This window comes from Amblyomma mixtum, chromosome 7 (assembly GCF_055824585.1).
Source record: "Amblyomma mixtum isolate Tamu chromosome 7, ASM5582458v1, whole genome shotgun sequence".
Lineage (NCBI taxonomy): Eukaryota > Metazoa > Arthropoda > Arachnida > Ixodida > Ixodidae > Amblyomma > Amblyomma mixtum.
The window spans coordinates 91,894,109-91,921,372 of record NC_143018.1 but is presented as its reverse complement, the minus strand read 5'-3'; the positions used below and the strand labels follow the sequence as shown (position 1 = coordinate 91,921,372).

The window sequence follows — 27,264 nt, the reverse complement described above, 5'->3', positions numbered from 1 at the left end:
GGTGAACATTGTGTGTGTGTGGCAAGGAGCAGCAGTGGCGACGAAATTTTCCATGGCGTCATCCTAGGTGGCATGAGCAAAGAAAAGGTAGATGACATATACTAACTTCGCCGCCATTGACGTCATGGAAAGCTATACATGCGCTCGCCTTAAACAGCCTCTGGGTGTCGCCAACTCACATCAGCCTCGCGCCAAAGATGAATTAGGCAATGTAAAATAAAGAACTCAAAATTATAAAATAAAAGAAGGTGCTTGCAGTGGCCAGTAAAAGGTGTTCTCACTCGTCTGAAAAGTAGTCAAGTGGTCGTTAGTGTGGTCAGCTGCTTCTTTACGCATTTAAACTTTGCTCTGGCAGAGCATGACCTGTGAATGCGCACCAAAGGAGACTCCATCCTATTTTTGTTCCTTGTAAAAGTTGATTCTACGGCTTCTTCTGCCTGTGCTGATGTTTTTCTGGCACCGAAAGATGCATTGATTGCTGAAAGAAGTGTGCTAAAAATTTATCCCTCCACCCAATTAAAACAAGCAAAGTCTGCGTTGAAAAGCACTCTTTTAACACTGTCTTGAAGTACATGGCAGTGTAGCTTTGGGTTTCAAATCAGTGCCCAAAAAATTTCTGGTGGTGCATCGTAGTTTACCTCCGTAATGAGCCAGTGATGCTGACACCTCCTTTCCTAGCTTATAAAAGCTTCATTTCCTGTGAAAGTAGTGCTCTCCTCGTTACAATGCGGTTATTTGTTGATGGAGGCTAACTTTAATTTGTTCACAATGTCCTTTTCGGGGAGATGGTAGAGAAGAGAGTGTTGATAATAAATCGTGCCACTAAGCATGGGCTACACCTTAATGCTGACTCAGTTTAAAAAGGGTCTTGATATTTGCTATTGTGCAAAAAGCATCCCTGTCAAAACATGCATTTGAAAGAGGTTCCATGCAGTTATGCTAGACATTAACCAAGCTAATGGTTCTAATAGTCATAGCTAGAATCTCCTTCGTTCAGTTAACAAACCTACATCACGTCCATGTGAAACCCTTGGAACGATTACGGTCAGCTGCTTCTGTCATTGCGCCCATTTTTTTTTTCTTTTTCAGGCTTTGGAGCTCACATGAAGATGCCAAGGATAAAAAGTTGCAGTGTTTTAGAACAACTCCGGTACATCTTCACTGGCCAGTTATAGTTTGGAAGCCAGAATCAATAAAGGAGTGTGTCTGGTGATCTTAGCATCCGGTGTGTGGTCAGAGTAACCAAGTTCAGCTGTCATCCTTTTATGCCAAGGGTAATAATACTGCTATGTATTGGACTGTGACAGTTAGCCAGGCTCTGGACTCGTATCTCTGTTGGGCTGTATGTACGAGCATGCTTAGAACAGTAGATTGCCTTTCCAGGCACAGAATACAGAACAGCTAAGCTTTTTCTGACTTTTGATAACGATGGATATTTCTCTTCAGATTTTACAGTGCAGGAGATTCCCTGGAATTTTTTGTAGCCACATCCATTTTAATAAATGTGTTGGGTCATGTTGGTTTAGTGGTGCATAAGGATCTAAGGCGTTGGTTCCTTGTAGTTATCATCATGATTTCTGCACTCTGCAACTATATATTTCCTCTTAGAGCTTTCCTGGTATTTTCTGACACGTTTAATCTCTTCATGTGTCATCCTTGTGTTTGTTACTCATCTTGTGTTGCATGCATAAGTGCAACTAATGAGAGCAAGTGGTTTGCAGTAGCTTGTCCACTGCATTTGCGAGTGGGAGAAGACACTTTATTTTCTTCTTTTTTTTTCTAATTATGCAGCTCATTGTAAATCTGAAGAGTTATTATGGTTAGCCATCTTTTCTGTGCTTCGTGTGTTTGGTTATGAAATTTTTTTGCAAATTTAAGCAATTTTCAAGTGAATGTAGCTTTTGCAGAGAGCACAGGTTTCTGAGGCTTTCAACAAGTCCTAGATTGATCCTCTATTTTTGTATGTTTGATTTAGTGTCAGAACAATTGATACGGCTATGGGGTTATCTCCTTACTTTTTTGCTCACGCATTATGCATTTGTACTGAACAATCTCGTCTTACTGGCAAATTGGTAAATTGTTTTTTGGGGAAAGGAAATGGTGCAGTAACTGTCTGACATATCTCGGTGGACACCTGAACTGTGTTGTAAGGGAAGAGAGGAAGGTGTTAGTGAAAGAAGAAAGAGAGAAAGAGGTGCCAGAGTAATTACTTTCTCCAAAAACCAATTGACCCATTTACCAGTAAGATGAGATTGCTCAGTACAGATGCATTATAACACCATCTGTCGGGCTAGTTGGTTGCGATCCATATGTATCAGCAGCGCGAACACCACACAGGAAGAAGAAGGAGAAGAAGGTAAAGAGCGCTGAACCAGCACACATGGTTCTCTCCGAAAAACAACTTTAACTCTAGAAACCGCATCGCGTTTTGTTCTGGGAATTCATGAGTAACTTCAAGAGGTGATATAGTATTAGAAAAAATGTGGAGGACTTGAGTTGCTTCTGTTTTAAAGGCTTCAGTGTCGCAATCTAAGAGGACCAGGAAGTCATCGACGTACCGGAAAATTTTTAGAACGCTTGAAGACTCAAGCTTGTCCTTCAAGGATCTGTCATGCATAGCGAGGAAAAGGTCGCTCAAAATGGGGGCGATGCATGACCCTATACATATGCCTTGCTTTTGTATGAATCTCGAACCGTTCCACTCTGCCACTGTTGATTTTAGGTAAGCGCATAGTAATTCAATGAAGCCATCCGCAGAAACGCCACACTCATTTTGGAAGGCCACCACACCGTGTCTATCGATGGCGTCACGAACACATTGTATGAGGGCATCCTGAGGAATGGAATAAAACAGGTCCTTTATGTCAATGGAGAAGCCATTGAACAACTTTGCTCTGTTTTCGTGCAAGAATCTGACAACTTCTTCGGTGTTTTTTGCAAGAAAGGGGTCATTGACTGGAAGTCACTTGAGGTTGCTTTGGAGAAACTTGGCGACTTCTTTTTGCCAGGTTAACTTCTCCGACACAATCACGCGCAGAGGGCATCCTTCTTCTCCTTCTTCTTCCTGTGTGGTGTTCGCGCTGCTGATACATATAGATGCATTATGCCACAGCAAAAAAGTGAGGAGATAACCCCATAGCCGTATCAACTGTTCTGACACTAGTCGAAACTTACGATAATAGAGCATCAATCCAGTACTTGTTGAAGGCCTCACGAATCTATGCTCTCTGCAAAGACAACATTCACATGAAAATTGCCTAAATTTGCAAACCAAATATTGCATAACCAAACACAAGGAGCACAGAAGAAATGGCAAACCTTGGTAACTCTGCAGATTTACAAAGAGCTGCATCAATAGGAACAAAGAGAAGGAAATAAAGTGTCTCTCTTCTCTATTTGCGCCATGAAATATAAAAAAAAAATGCACAAGAGCGGATGCAATGAAGTCATGGGAAGAGGTGATTTATTTTTTGTTTGTATGTTTTACAGGTTGAAAGCCGATCTCATATTTCCGGCAGAGTTCAAGTCTCCTCTCCGGCAGTTTTTGAATAATTTCCAGCCAAGCTATTGTTACTCACCTATACCGTATTTGTTGAATAGTTTAACGGAATGCAATGCTTATCTTGGCTGTGCCTATCCTGGTTGCCTTGCTTTCCTTGATGCCTTCAGAACAGCGAACGATTACTTCAATGTCTGTTGTTGTGTTCGCCTTTCTCTTTAATTACAATGAAGCTGTAGTTTTACTGAATCTCTCTTAATGACCATAATGGGAGTTATTTTCATTTCATCACACAATTTGTCCTCTGACTAGCTTCTCACTGACGTCGAGTTTGCAGCTTTATTGCGCAAGCTTCCACCAAATACTTGCAGCCTGAGCACTTTGTGGTGACCAGCTCATTTGGTTCTGTGCTCTCTCACTTCCATGCTGTAATTTTGTGCATCTGCAGTTGGTTCTAATTTAAAAGACAGTTTGGAGTAGCTGTTTTATTGCTGTGTTTATAGATGAGGTTGCAGTCAGCTCTTCAGAGCACCATTCTCATACTTACTCATGAGCTGTGTATTGCTTTGCTGGGCAGAAGCCACTCAGTGTACTCGTACTGTGACTTGCCTCGAATGGCCCACTTTAATGAGCCAGCTTGAAACAAAGCTGTTTGGAAACTGCTGCGACACCTCCCAGGTAGCACTTCTGCAGTAAATGTTATTGTTTTCAGAACTCAGTTACGTTAATATTTGAACACGAAGACAGTTCCTTTTGATGGAACCACTGATTTGTGCTCAAAGGAATGAGAGCAGGAGTTAAGACTTGTTATTACAACTGGGTGATAATAGCAGCAAGATGACGTAACCATTTTTTATTACCTGCATCAAAGGTTAAGTTGAATTTGGGAATCCAGTGATTTCTCATTCTTCGATTCTTTTGTAACTCTTCATAGTATATGGAGCAAAGTGAAAGGCTGTTTTCCATATGCGAGCAGTGCACAGTCTTAATCGTGTTTAATGATGGGCACCATGAAAGCTGCCTCTGTTTGTGATACATATATTTATATTAATTTGCTGTGGGAAGGTGGTTGATATGCATTCTTTTTCAGTGGTTTTCTGACTTTCTTGCACCATGCATAACATTTGTTATTCTTGACTGTGTTATTAGTGCCTTTCCTGAATCAAAGCGAATCTAAATTCCTTTTTTTTTTTGCAGCTGTATTCTCTAATTGTACCAAGCAGCCTAGACTTCTCACACAGTCTTGTGTGTGTGTTGCGAAAGCCTAAACAAACACCATTTCGAAAAAAGATGTTGAGGAGCTCTGCGTAGAGTTGATGCATTTTTCCTTATCATTCTGTTTGTTTTTCAGGTGAAACGCCCCTTCTGACATTTCTGATGACATGCCAGTCAATTCTGCAACAGTTGCCAACACATTGTTGCCTGCCTTCTGGCCGTGCTGCAACATATTGTATCAAAGGCTGTGCGAGCATTCACTGTAACATTCCCTGCATGTCTGCGGGCTGTTGCCACAAAATTGTGCTTGCTTTCTGTTCAACAGGCGCATACATACTTTTACTTTTTAGTTCACAGAAGTCCCTCTGCAGGCATATCTTGGTTCTTCTGTTCTTGCAACACTTGAACTGCACCTTAAGGTATCCCTGAGCCTCGCTGAATTGCAACTTCACACATCGTCATTGAGATGTTTGTATATTCCAACGCGACGACCAGTGAGTTCAGGTTAACAGGTAACACATCAGGGGACTCAGAATTGTGGAATGCATTAGAGCAAGTTTGACTGCATCATTGCATCGTCTCATGGCCCAGCACTCCACCATTGATACACTGCTGTTGGTGTACCCGTTTCATCCTTGTCAGGGCACTTGTCCTGCAGTGTCATCATGATCCCTCTGGATTTTATTTAGGTGATGTGAGTTGTGGTGCCCATGATTGAGTCAAGACTGTGTGGCTGTCTGCCAGGCTGTTGGGCAAAGCACCAGTGCAGTTTCGCTTTTTTTTATCCTGCGTTGCACCTGTACAAGAGGTTAATATTGTTAACGATAGTTTGTGCTTTTTTATGATATACCTGCAAAAGTTGCTTAAGCAGTTGTTTCTTGAGTGCTCTGATAATCTAGATTCAATGTCCTGATTCCGCGTGCTCTACTTATCTGGATGCACAAGATGAATGCACAAGATGAACGACAGCAGCAGCTGAAAGTTCAGTTGTGTTCCGCGGATTCTTGTTTGTTGTGGTGCGATTCAGGCGAAGTGCTGCCCTGCAACCCTGCACTGTGAGCAGGTCAATGCCTGTGAGCTAGCAAGTGATAAACGTGTGCTCCTCTCTTTGTAACAAGTCATGACATACACAGATAAAGTCATGCAATGGGATGTAATGCTTGTAGTTTATGCTCCGCTCAGCTCAGCTACAAAAGCAACAGTGTTTTTTGAGTCATGTGCTCGTGATTAGCTGTCCTCATGATATGATGTATGGGTCTAGTCTAAAAGAGAACAGCTTTTAGTTTAGGCTTGCATGGTCTTAAGCAAGGATTGGTTCTTCGATCATGACAAGATATGGTCAGCCTGAGTTTGAGCAACCTCACCATTCATTAACTAACCTAGCGACATAGGCCAGCTGTTATCAATGCATTGAGGCATACCCTTTATATCTAAAGAAATGCATGCATTGTTTCTTTGCGCAGGTTTGGTCACAGGTAAGAGTGGCTGCACCTCGTCTCCGCAAGAAAATTCGCAAGGATACGAAAAGCGCTTTTCGTGCCCCCAGTGTGGCTATGCTACAGTGCATAACCATGTTTTCAAGAGACACCAGCGAACCCACACTGGAGAGCGTCCTTTCCAATGCAGCCATTGCAGCAAGGCGTTCACTACTTCAGACCACCTTGTGCGGCACATCCGTATTCATATGGGCGAGAAGCCACACCAGTGTAATCACTGTGGCAAGAGCTTCACAGAGAGGGGCAACCTGGCACAGCATGTTCGCATCCACACAGGCGAGAAGCCGTACCACTGTGATCACTGTGGCAAATGCTTCACACAAAAGGGCCACCTGAGAAAACACCTCCGCGTCCATACAGGCGAGAAGCCATTCCGGTGCCATCTGTGCCCCGAGGTCTTCGCGCAGAAGGCGGGCCTGCGTTACCATCTGCGATCTCACAAGAAGGCAACTCTGTAGTAGATTTTTTTTTTTTTGCACAAGTAGATTTTCGCACAGGCTGTGTCTGAAGTTCTCTTGGTGCGCAGTTTATTCATCTAAAGGCATTTGCTATTGAATTATGTTACGGAGTGTTCTGCGACCATTTATTGTCAGCCATTGCATTGTTAGAATCTGTTAATCTCATTGTGATGTCTTGACTGAAATTATCCACAATGATATTTTGACAATAAATCATGTTGACACTATCCGATGCAAGTTGTAATATTTGTAATATGAGCGGTAGCAAAATTTTAAGGTGACTGGCTGTAAACTATCCTGCTATTCTGGACCTGAAATGAGAGCAACACTATTAGATGTGTTCGCAGAATATTAATGTTTTGTTTCGGTTGCAAATTTCTGAAGCAGCATGTTTTTTTGCCTCTTGTTTGCTTGTAAGAGAAAGAATAGTTAACAAACTATTTCTGAGAAGTTTGGCACACTGTGCACAGTATGTTCTTGGAATGCTTGCCTGGTTCAAAATGGTTCCCTTTCTAAAATCAGATGGGAGGAAGGTTCATCTTTGTTACATTTACAGCAGCTAAGTGGTTGTGCAGCTTTTGTGCAGAAATTTCCGAATTAATCTTACAGGCGCAGTTTTAGCGATGACGTGTTCTCTTGGTTGTTGGCTTTTCTCACAATGCACACAGTAATGTTGTGCAATCATAAAGATTTCATAGCATCAAGAGTGTTTGAAGTTACATTTGAGTTAATTTATTTTGGAAAAGTAATGTACAGTCAGGATCCCCATTGTACACAGTCACCTTTCTTTCTCATGTGGAGTACACTGTTGTGGATATTGGACAGGCAGAAGAATGAGACTCGCACAGTGGAAGAACAACCCGAATTGATCTTGAGTGATGTAGCTGGGACAGTGACTGCTCAGCTGGGAGCAACGACTTGAAAATGTGTGTCTATTAAAGTTGGCCGCTGACCTCTCCAACGTGCACAGTGCAGAAGTGGCCTTTTCATTCAATGGACGACTCCTGCGTCCAACTGGAAGCCATTGGGTCAGTGAATGGCAGGAGTGACCACACAAAGGCCCAAACACTTTCTGCCAGGCTGTGTGGCAAATGCACTGATATTTTTGCAATACTTGCACAGCAAAACGAGACGGCAGCATATTCAAGGCGCGGCAATCCTGACTGAGCTGTTTTTTCAGAGACCATCCTCACTAACCACTTTCGCTTCCTATTCTGCTGCATGAGTGTCATCTTCACGCTACTGAGGTATCCGTGAGAGTATCAGATTGTTGGTAAGCAGAAGCCACTCAGTGCACACTTACTCTCTACTGCCTGTGTTAAATGACTGATTTGTGAGAGCTTTTACGAAAAGGCACCATAAGTAAAGATAAAGCAGACCACACGAGAAATGCATGCAGGAATGTGTCTCTCACGTCATCTTTTTTGCCTGGTGTGCCTTTTCGTAAAAGTATGTAAGTACAACTGACCCAACAGAACATGTTAAGCAACCTATACCTATGTCTTATGGCCATCTGTCTCCTTTACTATTTTCCCCTTTTCGTATTGTAAAAAATGTCAAACCAACTTTCCGAGCAGTTTTTGTAAGGTGGTTTTCATGAGGTAGTTGTGCAATGAATTGTTTAGCACCATGCAGTGTGTTACATGTTCAGATGTACTGCACATTAAGAATGCTGAGGTCATGTTGAGACAACAACAAACAAGGGGACGCAAAAACTTTAGTACGTATGGCAACTGCAATTGCTAAGCAGAGGAGTATGAATACGGACCATTTCTTTTATTTCTCTATTGCTACAATTTTTTATTTCTTCCATCAAGAAGTTTGAATAAAGGTGAGGAATATGCTTTCCTAGGTACTTAATTTCCTTGTCTGTGGGTGCATTGGGTGACCTATGACATATGCGAGGCACGATATCCAATTTCCTTGCCATTTAATGTCACGGAAGGACTGCTGATGAATTTTTCTCAAAGACTATGCATGTAATACGCTTTACGCTTGTTTTTATAAATAGTGTCTTTGTTGCGCTGTTCACCCACCATGAGTAGGATACAACCCTGCGTTGTCATGCTAGCAGGGCTGGAAGGGGGTCCTTTGATGGAGAAGAGCCGCTTGGTTCGAAGGAAGTAGATTCTCCCCATCAAAGGACCCCCTTTCAGCCAATGCCATTGGCTGATTCTTGTGACCCCTAAAACGAAGCGGCTTTAACCCATCAAAGGACCCCATTCCAGCCAATGGCATCGGCCGATTCTCATGACCCCTAGACCGAAGCAGCTTTTCCCCACCAAAGGACCCCTTCGAGCCAATGGCATCCGCCAGTTCTCATGACCCCTAGAATGAAGCGGCTTTTCCCCACCAAAGGACCCCTTCGAGCCAATGGCATCCAGCAATTCTCATGACCCCTAGAACGAAGCGGCTTTTCCCCATCAAAGGACCCACTTCCAGCCAATGGCATCAGCTGATTCTCATGACCTCAAGAACGAAGCAGCTTTTCCCAGTCAAGGGACCCATTCCGGCCGATGGCATTGCCCAATTCTTATGACCCCAAGAATGAAGCGGTTTTCCCCGTCAAAGGGCCCCCTTCCAGCCAGTGGAGTCAACCGATTCTCATGACCTTGCTAGCGTAACAAGGCAGGAAGCGCCCTGACAATCCTGGAAGGGACTATCCCCGACTATGGAGGAAGGGAACTATCCCCTTTCGTCTGCCACTCTCCTCATTGACACGCTAGCAGGGTCATGAGAATCGACCAACGCCATTGGCTGGAAGAGGTCCTTTGACAAAGCTGCTTCATTCTCGAGTTTTATCCAAGTGTAATGGTGCATCTCCTGTGCACTTTGTTCAAAATATATAGATCATGGATCATCTCAACTCAAGGAAGATGTATATTTGTACTTTTCAGCCTAAAACCTCACCAAGCGAAAAAAACTATCGGAGCAATGTTTCCTGGAACTCTTGAATGCATTGGTAAAAGGAAAAAGAAACCTCATGTCTCATCGGAAAAAACACAAGCACCGAATACCAGAAAATGAACTGTCAAAGCTCGCACCATGCAGTCTCTTATTTTCTAGAGCCCATTTCATTGTCACTTTTTTCTTTATAAGTGCGCAAATGTAAGACAGCACACAACAACAGAATACCCTAAACCAAAAGAAAAACTTACTCTAGTCGGATACAACATGAGACTGCCGTAAGCTCCGCCCCCTTATCAAAACTTTTCATTCACAGATGTGATTGATTAGCAGAGTAATACAGGCTGCCATGTAGCCGCACAAACTACGCGAGATTAGAAGCAGTGAAATTCAGGTATAAGGCCCAATGCTATCGCAATGTCATCAGGGAATGGTGATTTATCAGCCTACAAACTTTCCTTGCTCTGAGCCTCTCTGCTTAGAACTTATTTTAATTGTCATGATAAATGCTGCTGCATTGTTTTTGTAAATATACTTGACATATATTAGTTTTTGCACACAGACACACCAACGCGCTGACTCATTTTATCAGTGCATATAAACAATGAAATCTTGCAAGTATAGGGCACATGTATATGCCTGCAGTATGTAAAGGCAGTGTGACATTTTGGGGCTCAGCTCGTGACTGTCATGATTTTGTTGCATCTATTAGCTCAAACAACACATGCACGCACACATTCCAGTGTAAGCTGATTTACGGTGTATGGTTTATAGGGGTTTAACGTCCCAAAGCGACTCGGGCTATGAGAGACGCCGTAGTGGAGGGCTCCGGAAATTACAACCACCTGGGGTTCTTTAGCATGCATTGACATCGCACAGTACGAGGGGGTACCCAAAAGAAACCGGACTAAATTTTTTGGTCGGAAAATCTTCTGTGGCACCGCGTTTTGCCACTAGGAGCGCATAGAACGAACATTCCAGAGTCAGTAAGCCGAGTGCCGTCGTTGAAGGAGGTCAGACTAGTTTAGGCAGAGTTTTAGAGTGACGACTGTTTTGTGTGAATGTCGTTTTTGCAGTGGCTGATTTTCGTGAACAGCGCGCGCAGGTGAAATTCTGATTTTTGCTTGGAAAAAGTTGAATGGAAATTCTTGAAATATTAAGAAAGACGTACAAGGACGATGCTATGGGGAATACTCAAGTGTTTCTGAATCGAATCCTGAATGAAAGCAACAATCATGCCAATGGAAAACTTCAAATTCACCTCGCCTCAAGAGAGCTTGTAAGCTGAAACCAAACCTGAAAACAATGCTGATTTGTTTTTTCGACGTGAGAGGAGTCGTTCATTGAGAATTTGTTCCGCAGGGTCAGACAGTTAGCCAGGCTATCTACTTGGATGTTTTGAAAATATTGGGCAACAGTGTGCGGTGGAAGCGGCCAGATTTGTGGCGGTCGGGTGACTGGTTTTTCCATCATGGCAATGCCCCTGCTCACACAGCCCTGTCTCTACGACAATTTTGGACCAAAAATGGCATGACCCCTATTCCTCAACCCTCATACTCTCACGACCTTGCCCCGTGCTACTTTCTTTGTTTCCTAGAATGAAAAAATAGGTGAATGGAAAGCGTTTCGCTGATGTTGCTGAGGTGAAGAAAAAAACGACGGAGGCACTGTCAAGCATCACAAAAGATGAATTTAAACAATGTTTTGAAAAATGTAATGAAAGATTCGACAAGCGTATCATTGCAAGTGGGGAATACTTTGAAGGAGAATGAAGGTTTGTGCTTAAAATGTGAACAAATAAGTTCAAACAAAAATAAGTCCGGTTTCTTCTGGGTACTCCCTCGTACACGGGCCTCTAGAATTCTGCCTATATCGAAATTCAACCGCAGTAGCCGGGATCGAACCTGCGTCTTTTGGGTCAGCAGCCGAGTGCCCTAACCACTGAGCCACCGCGGTGGATACATACCATACGAGTATAAGCATCATACCAGTATAAGTATATGCATCTATCCTCTCATCCAACAGTGCTTTGAGGGCTTCCCTTATATGTTTATTACTCAGTAATACCACCAGAACTTAAAGAGACTCCGGAACTAGCCCAACTGGATAAGGTTCTTGCGTTAAACGTTGCTAGGTTCAGTAGTGACAGCTGATCCGGATCAAGAGAGGGAAATAACTAGAAGAATAAGGATGGGGTGGAGCGCGTATGGCAGGTTCTCTCAGATCATGAATGGCTGTTTACCAATATCTCTCAAGAGAAAATTATACAACGGGTGTGTCTTACCGGTACTCACCTATGGGGCAGAAACGTGGAGGCTAACAAACAGGGTTCAGCTTAAGTTAAGGACAATACAGCGAGCTATGGAAAGAAAAATGATAGGTGTAATGTTTAGAGATCAGAAGCGGGTGGAGTGGGTGAGAGAATAAACGCGGGTTAATGACATCCTAGTCGAAATCAAGAGGAAGAAGTGGGCTTGGGCAGGGCATGTAATGCGAAGGCAAGGTAACCGCTGGTCCCTAACGGTAACGGAGTGGATTCCAAGAGAAGGCAAGCGTAGCAGCGGGCACCAGAAACTTAGGTGGGCGGATGAGATTAAGAAGTTTGCGGGGATACAGTGGCGGCAACTGACAAAGGACAGGGTTAATTGGAGAGACATGGGAGAGGCCTTTGCCCTGCAGTGGGCGTAGTCAGGCTGATGATGATGATAATGACGATGATGAAGTAAAGGTGAGGGAGGGCCATGGAATCAAAACTGAGGGTGAGGGAGGAAAAATAAAAGTTACGGCTCTTGCCATCCTCTGCTCAAAATATGCAGAAAACACAAGCATGAAACTAGAAAAAAGCAAGTATGTTGAATTAAAGGAAGAGGTTGCTTTTCCATGGAATTTTTCTCATTCTTAACAATGCAACGACAGGGAACGCAGAAAGAGATCCATGCCTTGCAGTTCAATATGTGAATAAGACCGGGAACCGTTTGTTTAGAACAACCTTGATTTTAACTTCACTGCGGTTGTTGTGCAGATTTTAAGTGGACATTTATCATAGAAGAAGAAACCACTAGCCTCCCAAAGCCAACATTGTCCATGACCAAGGCCTTTGAAATCTGCTACATTTTTGTTCTCTTCCCGGCATGCATGGGAAATAACAACTGAGACTTTATGTACAGTCTTTGTCAAAAATATACAGCCCAAGGGGTTTGCTTTCAAGACGTGTAGCGGGGCTCTTAAGCGCATATGGTAGTCCTAAGCTTGGGATGGTTGAGGACGCAAGTTCCTCCAGCCTTTTTGTGATTAGGGTCCCCGACTATGAAAGAGGAGCCACACTGCAGGGCTCAGAAGCAGACTGCTTGGGCTGTATACTTTTGACAAAGACTGCACATACTGCTTTCAGCAGAAGCTATAGTGTCTTATCGAGAAGAATGTATCCATAGTGAACCACTCATGCACTCGACCTCCTCAAATTAGTACAGATCCTAAATTATTAGTTATCACCAATTTGTAACCCATTCCAGTACCTCTACATAAAACCGGAACTAACGTTATGAAATCAATGGTGTTGCCATGCCGCCATACAGTCCCCGCACTACCCTGATCCTCGAATTTCTCTCGTGGTGCACATGGCTGCGGAGTTCTCCAATGGAGGTCAAACTAGCCTCGATATGACCGGCCACCAACCTTAATTTGTGTCCCAAGCAATGCTTGGCACTATCATTAAAGCGCGCCATTACAATAACCCCAGACACACCAAATTGTAATAAAAAAAATGGTTGCATACAAGGTGATTGAACACAGTCCAGGGAGAGTGATGCCTATATGATGAATTGAAGAAATAAAAATGAAAACTCTCGACTGGAAGAACAATAAAAATGCACTGACCGTTGGAGGACATGCCGGTAGCATAACACATGAAAACTAGCAAACGAAAAATACTTCAGGCAGGCAACGTAAAAATCAACACATATGAAATGAAATTGAAAGAAATGAAATGAAAAGATTTATTTCAGCAGAGCAGATACAGCATCTGCTGCAGGGGCAGAGGCTAAAGGCTATGGTGCCTGACGAGGCCTCTGACCCCCTGCAGTCGACGGAAGTGCAATACAATTTGCGCATAACAAGAAGGTAAGTCACAAAATTAAAACAAGTGGAGATAAATTATGCAAATATAATCACAACATTAAGACAGTACACGGAATGATATAAACATGTACTATAATATGCAAGGATATTATAGAGAAATTTTGTTCAGTATGCAATCATTGGAGGACACTTATAACAAAAATAAAGTGAAAAACCATGGTACAAGAGATGGATATATCCTGTATATGCATGTCAAAAGTACTCGTCACTCCCCGTAAAAAACAACTATGCAAATCTACTTGTGCAAAATAAATAATCTACTACAGAGTTGCCTTATTGTGAGATCGCAGATGGTAATGCAGGCTTGCCTTCTGCGCAAAGGCCAGGGGACATAGATGGCAGTGGTACGGCTTCTCGCCTGTGTGGATGTGGAGGTGTTCCCTCAGGGGTCCGCTCTGTGTGAAGCGCTTGCCACAGTGATCGCAGTGGTACGGCTTCTCGCCTGTGTGGACGCGAACATGGTCCTCCAGGATGGTCTTCTGTGTGAAGCTCTTGCCACAAATAATACACTGGTATGGCTTCTCGCCCGTATGGATACGGATGTGCCTCACAAGCTGGTCTGAAGTAGTGAACGCCTTGCTGCAATGGCTGCACTGGTAAGGACGCTCTCCAGTGTGGCTTCTCTGGTGTCTCTTCAAATCATTCTTACGCAATGTAGTATAGCCACACTGGGGGCACGAAAAGCGCTTTTCGCATCCTTGCGAATTTTGTTGCAGAGACGAGGTGCAGCTACTCTTAGCCGTGGCCAAGCCTGCGCAAAGAAACAATGCATGGATCTCCTTAGATATAAAGGGTATGCCTCAATGCATTGATTACAGCTGGTCTACGTCTCTAGGTTAGTTGACAAATGGTGAGGATGCTCAAACTCAAGCTGATCAAAGCTTGTCATGATCGAAGACACCAAGCCTTGATTAAGACCATGCAGGCCTAAAATAAAAGCTGTTCTCTATTAGACTAGGCACATATTTCATATCACGAGGGCAGCCGATCACAATTACATGACTCAAAAAACTGTTGCTTTTGCAGCTGAGCTGAGCATAAATTACAAACATTACATGCCCTCGCAGGACTTTCACAGTGTAAAGCACGACTTGCTGCAAAAAGAGAAACATACATTTAGTACTTCCTTGTTCACAGGCACTGACTGACGCATAGCACCAAGTTGCATCACAGACACACAATTTTTTAGCAAAATTTCCCCTTCCCTTTTTTAGCACAACAAAGAAATTGCAAAGCACGACTGAAATCTCAGCTGCTGCTGTCATTCATGCACTCTGTAACGCAGCTATTCCAGCCATGTCAACACCGTACATGAAAAACAACAAACAGAAAAGGTGTTAGGCATAAATTAAAGTGAGAACTATAACAAATTAGAAATGTGAGACCTTGCAGATATGGAATAGTTTTAGCAGTAATAGCAACTGAAAACATGCATTGATGCCAAACATGTCAGCGACAAGGGTATTTCTATATCATTATTGTTACTAAGTTTCATAACAGTAATATGGTATAACTGCAGGGGAAGCGAAAGTGGTTAGTGAGGTTGGAGTCTGAAAAGTGAGAACTCAGTCAGGGTGCCACGCCTTGAATATGTTTCCGTCGCGTTTTGCTAAGCAAGTTCTGCAAAATTTCAGTGCATTTGCCACACAGCCTGGCAGGAAGTGTTTGGGCCTTCGCGTGGTCACTCTTGCCATTCACTGACCCAGTGGCTTCTCGTTGGACGCAGTGGGAGTCGTCAACTGAATGAAAAGCCCACTTCAGCACTGTGCATGTTGGAGAGGTCAGCAGCCAACTTTAATAGATATATATTTCTAAGGCGTTGGTCCCAGATGAGCAGTCACCGTCCCATCTCTATTCTTCCAGATCATTTTGGGTTCTTCTTCCACTGTGCGAATCCTGTATTTCAGCCTCCGCAATATCCACAGCAGAGTGCTCTACATCACAAAGAAAGGTGGCAGTGTTAAACCTACGTTTCCGACCATACTTTATTTTTCCACAGTAAATTAACACAAACATTACTTCCAACACTCTTTATGGTATCTAATCTCTATGGTTGCCCAATATTACTGTGTGCAATGTAGGAAAGCCAACAACCAACAAAACACGAAATCACTAAACGCTGCGACTGTAAGACTTATTCTGAAATTTCCGCAAAAAAGCTGCACAACCACTCAGGTGCTGTAAATGTGGGATTTTGCATCAAGCAAAGGCTCACAGATGCAAATAACACAAAACTGCCCATAAATTATCACCAAGGAAGAAATAAAATGTAAAATGGCGAAGCAAAAACTCTTCAAAGACGCATAAAGAAAAATCTGTCAGCAAGTGCAGCAGCTTCATTTTCAACAGCAAAGTACAAGCGGCAGATGATAAGAAACATTGAAGCATTCCCTCATTCCCATGAGATGGAATGTAGAGAGTGCAGTGTACAATTAATAATGAGAAGGCAGCGACCATCGTGAATTTCCACCAAAACATCTACATATAAATAGAATGCGTCATTTCAAGACAGGGATCACCTATCCAATTTGTACAACAGCCAAAAGAAATGTGCCAGAGCCACATTTCCTGCAAAAAATGTTGTATGCTACAGAAAACAAAGATGAACCTTTTCCCATCTGATGTTAGAAAGGGAACCATTTTGAATGAAGCAAGCATTCCAAGAACATACTGTGCACAGTCTGCCCAATTTTTCAGAAATGGTTAACTATTCTTTCTCTTACAAGCAAACAAGAGGCAAAAAACATGCTGCTTCAGAAATTTGAAACCAAAACAAAACATTAATACGCTGCAAACACATCTAATAGTGTTGTTCTCATTTCAGGTGCAGAATAGCAAATTACTTTGGAGTCAGTTACTTTAAGATTTTGTAACCGCTCATACTTTCCTACAAATATTGCAACTCGTATCAGATAGTGTCAGCACGACTAATCACTATATATTCTTCTGGATCATTTCAATCAAAACATCAGGACCAAATTGGCAGACTCTTACATCGCACAATGGCTCACAATAACTTCTCCAATAAATTCCAGCACAACACCCTGCAACATATTTCAATAGAAGATGCCTTTCGATGAATACACTGTGCACCAAGAGAACTTTAGACACAGCCTTCGCGAAAACTTACTTGCTAAAAAAACAAATACTACACATTTGCTCTCTTGTGAGATCGCACATGGTGACGTAGGCTCGCTTCGCACGGAAAGACTTCGGGACATAGATGGCACTGGAACAGCTTCTCGCCTGTGTGGACGCGGAGATGTTTTTTCAGGGTTCCCTTTTGTTTGAAGCATTTGCCACAGTGATCACAGTGGTACAGCTTATCGCCTGTGTGGATGCGAAAATGCTCTGTCACGTTGCTCTTGTCCGAGAAGCTCTTGCCACAGTGATTACACTGGTGTGGCTTCTCGCCCGTATGGAGACGGATGTGCCGCACAAGGTGGTCTGAAATAGTGAACGCCTTGCTGCAATGGCTGCATTGGAAAGGACGCTCTCCAGTGTGGGTTCTCTGGTGTCTCTTGAAAAGATGGTTATGCACTGTGGCATAGCCACACTGGGGGCACAAAAAGCACTTTTCGCATCCTTGTGAATTTTGTTGCAGAGACGAGGTGCAGCTACTCTTAGCTGTGACCAAACCTGCGCAAAGAAACAATGCATGGATCTCCTTAGATATGAAGGGTATGCCTCAGTGCATTGATAACAGCTGGCCTCTGTCGCTAGGTTAGTTAATGAATGGTGAGGTTGCTCAAACTCAAGCTGACCAGATCTTGTCATGATCGAAGAACCAATCCTTGCTTAAGACCATGCAAGCCTAAACTAAAAGCTGTTCTCTTTTAGACTAGACCCATATTTCATATCAGGAGGACAGCTAATCACGAGCACATGACTCAAAAAACACTGTTGCTTTTGTAGCTGAGCTGAGCGGAGCATAAACTACAGGCATTACATCCCACTGCATGAATTTATCTGTGTATGTCATGACTTGGTACAAAGAGAGAAGCACACGTGTGTCACTTGCTAGCTCACAGGCATTGACCTGCTCACAGTGCAGGGTTGCAGGGCAGCACCTCCCCTGAATCACACCACAACAAACAAGAATCCGCAGAACACAACTAAACTTTCAGCTGCTGCTGTCGTTCATGCACTCTGTGACGCAGCTTTTCCAGCCATGTCAACACCGCACATGAAAAACAAATAATGAAATAATATATAACAGCAGGAGTTTCAGTGGCAGAGTTTCATCTTCGGAACAAATACCTAAAATAATGCAAAGTCACGGCATACACAAAGATACTAAAATGTGCAAGCCACACAGAGATTGAGAAGGGCCTTTAGAGAGATCAGACACAATGATACCGACTATTATCTAAAGTATAAGACCCCAAGCATAGCAAATAAAAAAAACACACATAAGAAGAGCAGGAACTGAACATCACTGTTTCACTATCACCAATCTAAAACCAATGCAATACTCGTCAAAATAAACACACCTTCTTTTGCAACAGATTTAAAACCCAGAAACCTGTTTATTTAGCCACCTGGGAAGAATATGTGAGCATCCATGTTGTGCAAGCTTGACAAGTGCTTGGGAGGCACCGAGCACATTGATGTGTATGCTGTGTAAACTCCACCAGGTACCAAACCGTCTGCTGCCAGCATCATTTCCACAAAACATCATGTCAAGCATGCTACCTTTGTGAGTAGATTTACACCTAAGAGGGCATAATTCCTGGCTGGGAAAAGTAGAACTTTGATGAGACCAGCTAAGTTGTCATAAAATTATCATCAAAATAAATGACGTTGTAATCTAGCATTGGCATTTCAAAAACAAGAAGTTGTGTTTATCATGGTTCTAAATACAATTGTCAATAATCATTGTTGCGTAATATAACAAAAAGTGCTTCGGACTTTTTCCTTTGTGCATTCCCTACATTACGAAAAACAGCAAGCACAAGTAGAAACATCATACAATGACAACTTCAAACAGGGTCACGCATAACACAAGCCTGTAGATGCATTTATAGAATCTTTGTTGTGGCCTCCAATCAGTGTTAGAATCATGAAGTAATGAATGCTGTCACTGTTTGAAACAATGTTAATTATTATATAACACCACAGTCACTAGTTCCAGGGCCATGACTACCAGGTGTTATCTAATCTAGTCTGCACTTAAGCTAAAAATGCAGTGCCCCCACCAGGCCAATCATGTCTTGCCTGAGCATTAAAAATTCATCTTGTGCATTCAAATAAGTATAGCACTCGAAACCAGCTCAGTGAAACTAGGTTATCAGAGCACTCAAGAAACAGCTGCTTAAACATCATTTTCAGGTATTGAATAATAAAAGTACAAACCATCATTAACAAAATTAATCTCTTGTGCAGGCACTATGGAGGTTAAAAGAAAGCAAAACTACACTGCTGCTTTCCCCACAGCTTGGCACACAGCTGCACAGTCTTGACTCAATCATGAGCACCACAACTCACATCACCTAAATAAAATCCGGACTGATCATGATGACACTGCTGGACAAGTGCCCCGACAAGGATGAAACGGGTATACCAACAGCAGCATATCAATAGTGGAGTGCTGGGCCATGAGACGATGCAATGACGCAGTCAAACTTGCTCTAATGCATTCCACAGTTCTGAGTCCCCTGATGTGTTACCTGTTAACCTGACCTCACTTGTCATCTCGTTACAGAGTACCCTTGGCATATACAAACACCTCCATGACAATGTGTGAAGTTGCACTTCAGCGAAGCTCAGGAATACTTTAAGGTGCAGTTCGAACGTTGCAAGGACAGAAGAACCAAGATATGCCTGCAGAGGGACTTCTGTGAACTAAAAAGTAAAAGTATGTATGCGCTGGTTGAACAGAAAGCAAGCACAATTTTGTGGCAACTGCCTGCAAACTTGCAGGGTATGTTACAGTGAATGCTCACACAGCCTTTGATACAATATGTTGCAGCATGGCCAGAAGGCAGGCAACAATGTGTTGGTAACTGTCGCACAACTGTCTTGCATGTCATCAGAAATGTCAGAAGGGGCGTTTCACCTGAAAAACAACCAGAATGATAAGAGAAAATGCATCAACTCTAGGCAGAGCTCCCCAACATCTTTTGTCGAAATGAAATGGTGTTTGTTTAGGCTTTTGCAACACACACAAGAGTGTGTGAGAAGCCTAGGCTGCATGGTACAATTAGAGAATACAGCTGCAAAAAAAAAAAAAAAGGAATTTAGATTCGCTTTAATTCAGGAAAGGCATTCGAAACACAGGCAAGAATAACAAATGTTATGCATGGTGCAAGAAAGTCAGAAAACCACTGAAAAGAATGCATATCAACCACCTTCCCACTGAAAATTAATATAAATATATGTATCACAAAGAGAGGCAGCTTTCATAGTGCCTATCTTTAAGCATGATTAAGACTGCGCACTGCTCGTATATGGAAAACAGCCTTTCATTTTACTCTGCTCTGTATACTATGAAGACTTACAAAAGTATCGAAGAATGAGAGATCACTGGCTTCTGAAATCCAACGTCATCTACGATGCAGGTAATCAAAAATGGTTACGTCATCTTGCTGTTATTATCACCCAGGTGTAAGAAGTCTTAAATCCTGCTCTCATTGCTTTGAGAAGAAATCAATGATTCCAAGCAAAGGAACTGTCTCCGTGTTCAAATATTAACGTAACTGAGTTCTGAAAACAATGACATTTACTGCAGAAGTGCTACCTGGAAAGTGTCCCAGCAGTTTCCAAACAGCTTTGTTTCAAGCTGGCTCAATAAAGTGGGCCATTCGAGGCGAGTCAGAGTAGGAGTACACTGAGTGGCTTCTCCCCAGCAAAGCAATACACTGCACATGAGTGAGTGTGAGAATTTGATGGAAGTATTTGGTGGAAGCTTGCGCAGTAAAGCTCCAGACTCAATGTCACTGAGAAGCTAGACAGAGGACAAATTGTACGATGAAATCGAAATAACTCCTGTTATGCCCATTAAGAGAGTTTCAGTAAAACTACAGCTTCATTGTAATTAGTGAGAGAAGCGTACACAACAACAACAGACATCGAAGTAATCATTTGCTATACTGCAAGGCATCAAGGAAAGCAAGGCAACCAGGATAGGCCCAGCAAAGATAAACATTGCATTCCGTTAAACTATTCAAGAAATATGATACGGGTGAGTAACAATAGCTTGGCTGGAAATTATTCAAAAACTGCCGGAGAGGAGACTTGAACTCTGTCGGAAATATGAGATCGGCTTTCAACCTGAAAAACAGACAAAGAGAAAATAAATCACCTCTTCCCATGACTTCATTGCATCCCGCTCTTGTGCATTTTTTTTCACACTTCATGGCACAAATAGAGAAGAGAAAGACACTTTATTTCCTTCTTTTTGTTCCTAATTATGCAGCTCATTGTAAATCTGCAGAGTTACCAAAGTTTGCCATTTCTTCTATGCTCCTTGTGTTTGGTTGTGCAATATTTGTTTTGCAAATTTAGGCAATTTTCATGTGAATGTTGTCTTTGCAGAGAGCATAGATTCGTGAGGCCTTCAACAAGTGCTGGATTGATCCTCTATTTTCGTATGTTTGAACTAGTGTCAGAACACTTTGTAAGACTACGGGGTTATCTTCTCACTTTTTTGCTGTGGCATTATGCATTTGTACGGAGCAATCTCATCTTACTGGTAAATGGGTCGATTGGTTTTTGGAGAAAGTAAACGGCGCAGTATTTGTCTGGCATATATCGGCGGACACCTGAACCGCGCCAATAAGGAAAGGGAGAAAGGTGGGAGTGAAAGAACAAAGAGAGAAAGAGGAGCCGTAGTGGAGGTCTCCGGAATAATTTTGACCACCTGTGCATCTTTAGCGTGCTTACGCAAAATGCGAAAGGTGCCTTGTGCAATGTCAATGCACGTTAAAGATCCCCAGGTGGCAGAAATTACTCTGGCACCTCTATCTCTCTTTTTTCTTTCACTAACACCTTCCTCCCTTACCTCACAACACAGTTCAGGTGTCCACCGAGATATGCCAGACAGATACTGTGCCATTTCCTTTCCCCAAAAAACAATTTACCAATTTACCAGTAAGACGAGATTGTTCAGTACAAATGCATAATGCCATAGCAAAAAAGTAAGGAGATAACCCCATAGCTTTATAAATTGTTCTGACACTAGTTCAAACATACAAAAATAAAGGATCAATCTAGGACTTGCTGAAAGCCTAAGAAACCTGTGCTCTCTGCAAAGACTACATTCACTTGAAAATTGCCTAAATTTGCAAAACAAATATTGCATAACCAAACACAAGGAGCATAGAAGAAATGCCAAACCCTGGTAACTCTTCATATTAACAATGAGCTGCATAATGAGAGAAAAAAAAAAGAAGGAAATAAAGTGTCTTCTCTCACTCGCAAATGCAGTGGACAAGCTACTGCAAACCACTTCCTCTCATTAGTCGCGCTTATGAATGCTACATGAAATGAGTAACAAACACAAGGATGACACATGAAGAGATTAAATGTGTCAGAAAATACCAGGAAAGCTCTAAGAGGAAATATATAGTTGCAGAGTGCTGAAATCATGATGATAATTACAAGGAACCACACAAGGCAGGCATTTATGACAATGAGCTTTAGATGCTAATACGCCACTAAACCAACATGACCCAACACATTTATTAAAATGTTTGTGGCTACAAAACAAACAAGATCAAAAAGAACAAAAAATGCGGGCCCATTCCAAGGAATCTCCTGCACTATAAAATCCATCATTATCAAAAGCCAGAAAAAGCTTAGCTGTCTTGTATTCTGTGCCTGGAAAGGCAACCTACTGTTCTAAGCATGCTCGTACATATGGCCCAACAGAGATACGAGTCCGGAGCCTGGCTACCTGTCGCAGTTCAATATACAGCTGTATTATTACCCTTGGCATAAAAGGATGACAGCTGAACTGCGTTACTCTGACCACACACGGGATGCTAAGATCACCAGACACACTCCTTGATTGATTCTAGCTTCCAGCCTATAACTGGCTGGTGAAGATGTACCGGAGTTGTTCTAAAACACTGCAACTTTTTATCCTTGGCATCTTCATGTGAGCTCCAATGCCTGAAAAAGAAAAAAAATGAGTGCAATGACAGGAGCAGCTGACCGTAAGCGTTCCGAGGGTTTCACATGGACGTGATGTAGGTTTGCTAAACTGAACGAAGGAGATTCTAGCTATGATTATTAGAACTATTATCTAGGTTAATGTCTAGCATAACTGTATGGAACCTCTTTTAAATGCATGTTTTGACAGGGATGCTTTTTGCACAATAGCAAACATCAAGACCCTTTTTAAACTGAGTCAGCATTAAGGTGTAGCCCATGCTTAGTGCCATGAAGTGTCATCAACACTGTCCTTTCTACCATCTCCCTCAAGGGGGCATTGTGAACAAATTACAGTTAGCCTCCATCAACAAATAACCGCATTGTAACGAGGAGAGCACTACTTTCACAGGAAATTAAGCTTTTATAAGCTAGGAAAGGAGGTGTCAGCATCACTGGCTCATTACGGAAGTAAATTAAGATGCACCATCACAAATTTTTGGGCACTGATTTGAAACCCAAAGCTACACTGCCATGTACTTCAAGACAGTGTTAAAAGAGTGCTTTTCAACGCAGACTTTGCTTGTTTTAATTGGGTGGAGGGATAAATTTTTAGCACACTTCTTTCAGCAATCAATGCATATTTCGGTGCCAGAAAAACATCAGCACAGGCAGAAGAAGCCGTAGAATCAACTTTTACAAGGAAGAAAAATAGGATGGAGTCTCCCTTGGTGCGCATTCACAGGTCATGCTCTGCCAGAGCAAAGTTTAAATGCGTAAAGAAGCAGCTGACCACACTAACGACCACTTGACTACTTTTCAGACGAGTGAAAACACCTTTTACTGGCCACTGCAAGCACCTTCTTTTATTTTATAATTTTGAGTTCTTTATTTTACTTATGCCTGGTTCGTGTTTGGCGCGAGGCCGATGTGAGGTGGCGACACCCAGAGGTTGTTCTAGGCGAGCGCATGGTAGCTTCCCATGGCGTCAATAGCAGTGGAGTTTGGATATGTCATCTACCTTTTCTTCGCTCATGCCACCTAGGATGACACCATGGAAAATTTCAACGCCACTGGTGCTCCGTGCCACACACACATGATGTTCACCTCTATCCACCAGGTAACGCAGCACTTGTCATGGCTATGAGGTTTCACACTCGCTTCTCACGAAAAATTCCTGGGTTAAAATCAAATACGTCCAACCTTCTTCTGTGATTCTTCTGTTTATGTGAAACCAGAAGAGCCACACACACATTGCTGAAATCGCTCACCACGACTAGTAATGCTCGCACGTTAAAAGCAACACATCATTATAGTTCGAGAATACCAGTTGTTGGGCGAGTTGATGTTCACGGTGATCCACAACAACAGCGGAGGAGACGGGACAAAGAAGAAGACACACAACACAGAGCGCTGACGTTGTGACAGAGTTGAGCGTCAGCGCTCTGTGTTCTGTCTCTTCTTCTCTGTCTCGTCTGTTGCGCTGTTGTTATGGAATATCATTAGAGGTGTGCTATGTTAATTTGTGCTGATCAAAGCCACCACTGCGTGCCTTGGCAGCATCAAGCGCGTATGATGCACACATGGTTTCTGAGATGACCTTACAGCCCATGAAATTTCTGAACCTGAAACATATACTGATTGCTTAGTAATGCAGTGGTGATGTGTACAAGTAGATAAAAAAAAAACTGGAGCGGACACTTGAGCTCTGCCTTAAGGGTATGACGTCATAGCGTCAATGGGTTCATATCCAGATACGTGGTCATCTTCTATTCAATTCACAGATCGCCGGGAGTCCTCACAGCACCTCTGACGCAGTGGTGCAGGTTGCGTTTCCCGAGCAACCTCTTGCTGCCAATCGTTAATTTAACTGCCACCTGTCGCCCGCCTGCCATCCGCCACTTAAGAACGTGGGTGACGCTGGTGAACACTCCCAAGGTTAGGTTATTTGTAAACATAAATACCCCCAAAAGCAGAAGGTTTGACAGCCGTTGCCGTAGCTCAGCGGTAGAGCACCGGACGCGTAATTCGGAGGTCGTGGGTTTGGATCCCACCGGAGGCATGTGGTTGTTTTTTCTTCTGCTTTTCTAATCAATTAGCTTTAAGCGATGACATATTCAGTAATATTATAAATCGAACAACAGCGCTAAGTAAAGAAATAAAAATAAAAATCCCCCGTGCCCTTTGGTTTCTCTGGCTGTTGGCTTCTCTCATATTTATAACGAGCCCCTCATTCCCTTTTCCTTGTCTGCTTAATTGCTTAATGAGGGCCTCGGTTCTGGCAACCTTGATGCCTTAGGAAGCATAAGAGGGTTCTCACACAGCTTCCACCCTCGCCGTTCGATGACGTTCTACGTCACATCAGCGGTAACTCAGGGCGTGCTACGTCCGCCGCTTAAGAACGTGGGTGGCGCTGGTGAACACTCCCAAGGTTAGGTTATTTGTAAACATAAATACCCCCGAAAGCAGAAGTTTTGACAGCCGTCGCCGTAGCTCAGCGGTAGAGCACCAGACGCGTAATTCGGAGGTCGTGGGTTCTGATCCCACCGGCGGCATGTGGTTGTTTTTTCTTCTGCTTTTCTAATCAATTACCTTTAAGCGATAACATATTCAGTAATATTCTAAATCGAACAACAACACAAAATAAATAAATAAATAAAGAAATCCCCCGTGCCCCTTGGTTTCTGTGGCTGTTGGCTTCTCTCATACGTGTCGCAGTGGGCAGTTTGGAAACAATCCAGTAGGCAGGTTGTGATGATGTCACAATGTCATGTGACCTACTGCCACCTAGGCTGCTTCTCTCGGAATTTTTGCAGGGATTTTCCCATCGTAGCCAACAAAGCTGACTTCAGATTTTCTGCGACACGGGGACCCTAAATCTATTGCGTTAATACTGCTCCTCAACCCCGTGGTGTTGAGGGGGCAGTAGTTGCCAAGTCATATTAATGCAGTGCAGAAAAAAGAAATACTAAAATAGCACTGACAACTGCTATGCACCTTTCGTGGAATGCACACGGAGTGCACTCCACTCAATCACTGCTTTTTCGAGAGTCATAGAAGGCACCCAATCTTCACTGTTCACCAGATGCAATTCGATATTCGTTAGGCCCCTACGAAAGTGCACGTAAAGAAAATTGTGGGAAAACTGAAGACAGCCTATACAGCAGATTATTTCAGTATAATGACCAAGAGTCTACTTTCACTGAAAACGCACCCTTCATGGGATATTGCCAGCCCTGGCTATTCTCACGAGCAAACTGCGATTTTTTATCCTGAATTTCTCAGGCTAGTCTACAATGCAGCTCACTTCGAGACAGCGATCACGGTGTTCTTTCCAGTTTTGATGCCACGAGCCAGAATTGAGCAACAGACAAAAATATGCCTCATATCTTGATTAAGCAATAAATGCATCTTTGGCAGTCAAACAAGCATCAGCATATATCCACAAAGAGCCAGGCAACCGGTTTCTACTCAGAAAAAAAAAAGAAAAACTTATCTGAGTACCTCTTCAAACTCTACACAAAGCTCTGATCATGTTTGTATCATGGCATGGTACATAAGATTTAGCGTCCTAGGGCCACACATGGGCTATAAGAAATGCAGCAGTGGAGGGATCCGGATTGGGCTCTTCATGTCCATTTACGACGCACACGACATGGATGTCTTTGCATGCATTTCAACCACAACACAATGCCTTTGCCATAGTCCACATTTAAACCTTAAATCCATACCTCAGCAATCGACATCATCGCCAATGCGCCACACTGTTGGGTTGCACTTGTGTAAGGAATTGTGCACTGAGCTAACTGCCTCGAGTCACATACCTCTCAAAATAGCCTCTAAACTGGCTGCCTAACAGCGCTGAATCTAACTTTCTTTTTTATGGCCAACCTCCAGGACAGACCTCAACCGTAGCATTGGGGGGGGGGGGGGGGGGGGGGGTATGTTTAAAAGACAGAAGATCTGATATCGAATGGGAAGAGAACATAGCATCTGGAAGCTTTGCATGCATTAGGGTGCTAAATTAGCTAAAATGTTCTTCTGAATCACAATTGGCCTAAGCAAAACATTTAAACAAACAAAGCTTTTCTTAAAGATATACAAAAGAAAAAAAAAACCACCTGAAGGTTTTCTAACGGGTGAAACCAGTGAAAATTGACGCAACACACGAGGGGCAGACAGGAAGGTGTTAAGCGCTTACAGTAGTTGTAAAACCAGCCCTGTTGTGCCTGCATCTTCTCCTGTTTTGTGTCTATTTTCATTGGTTTCATTCACTAAACACAATTCACCAGCCACACTTCTAAGAGTTCTGTAGCTTTTATCAGCTGACAAGAACGTCTGAGGATACATTCTCTCGTGTAAAAAATTAGCCAACTGAAAAAAAAAATGAAACATCTAGAGAGAAAATTAACAGAGCAGAATACAGGTATAAGAGGCTCAATGTTATATATGAATGAAG

The 27,264-nt window shown here is 42.8% G+C and overlaps 1 protein-coding gene across 1 annotated transcript in view; it reads left to right on the top strand.

Annotated features, from left to right (window-relative positions):
- Positions 1–27,264, top strand: part of LOC149336839 (uncharacterized) — a 75,599-nt gene that overhangs the window by 32,570 nt on the left and 15,765 nt on the right. The window contains exons 2-3 of the mRNA XM_089554252.1: positions 6,130–6,656; positions 7,610–7,696. Coding sequence (XP_089410378.1) covers positions 6,130–6,656; positions 7,610–7,696 — 614 coding nt within the window. The remainder of the gene's footprint in view (positions 1–6,129; positions 6,657–7,609; positions 7,697–27,264) is intronic.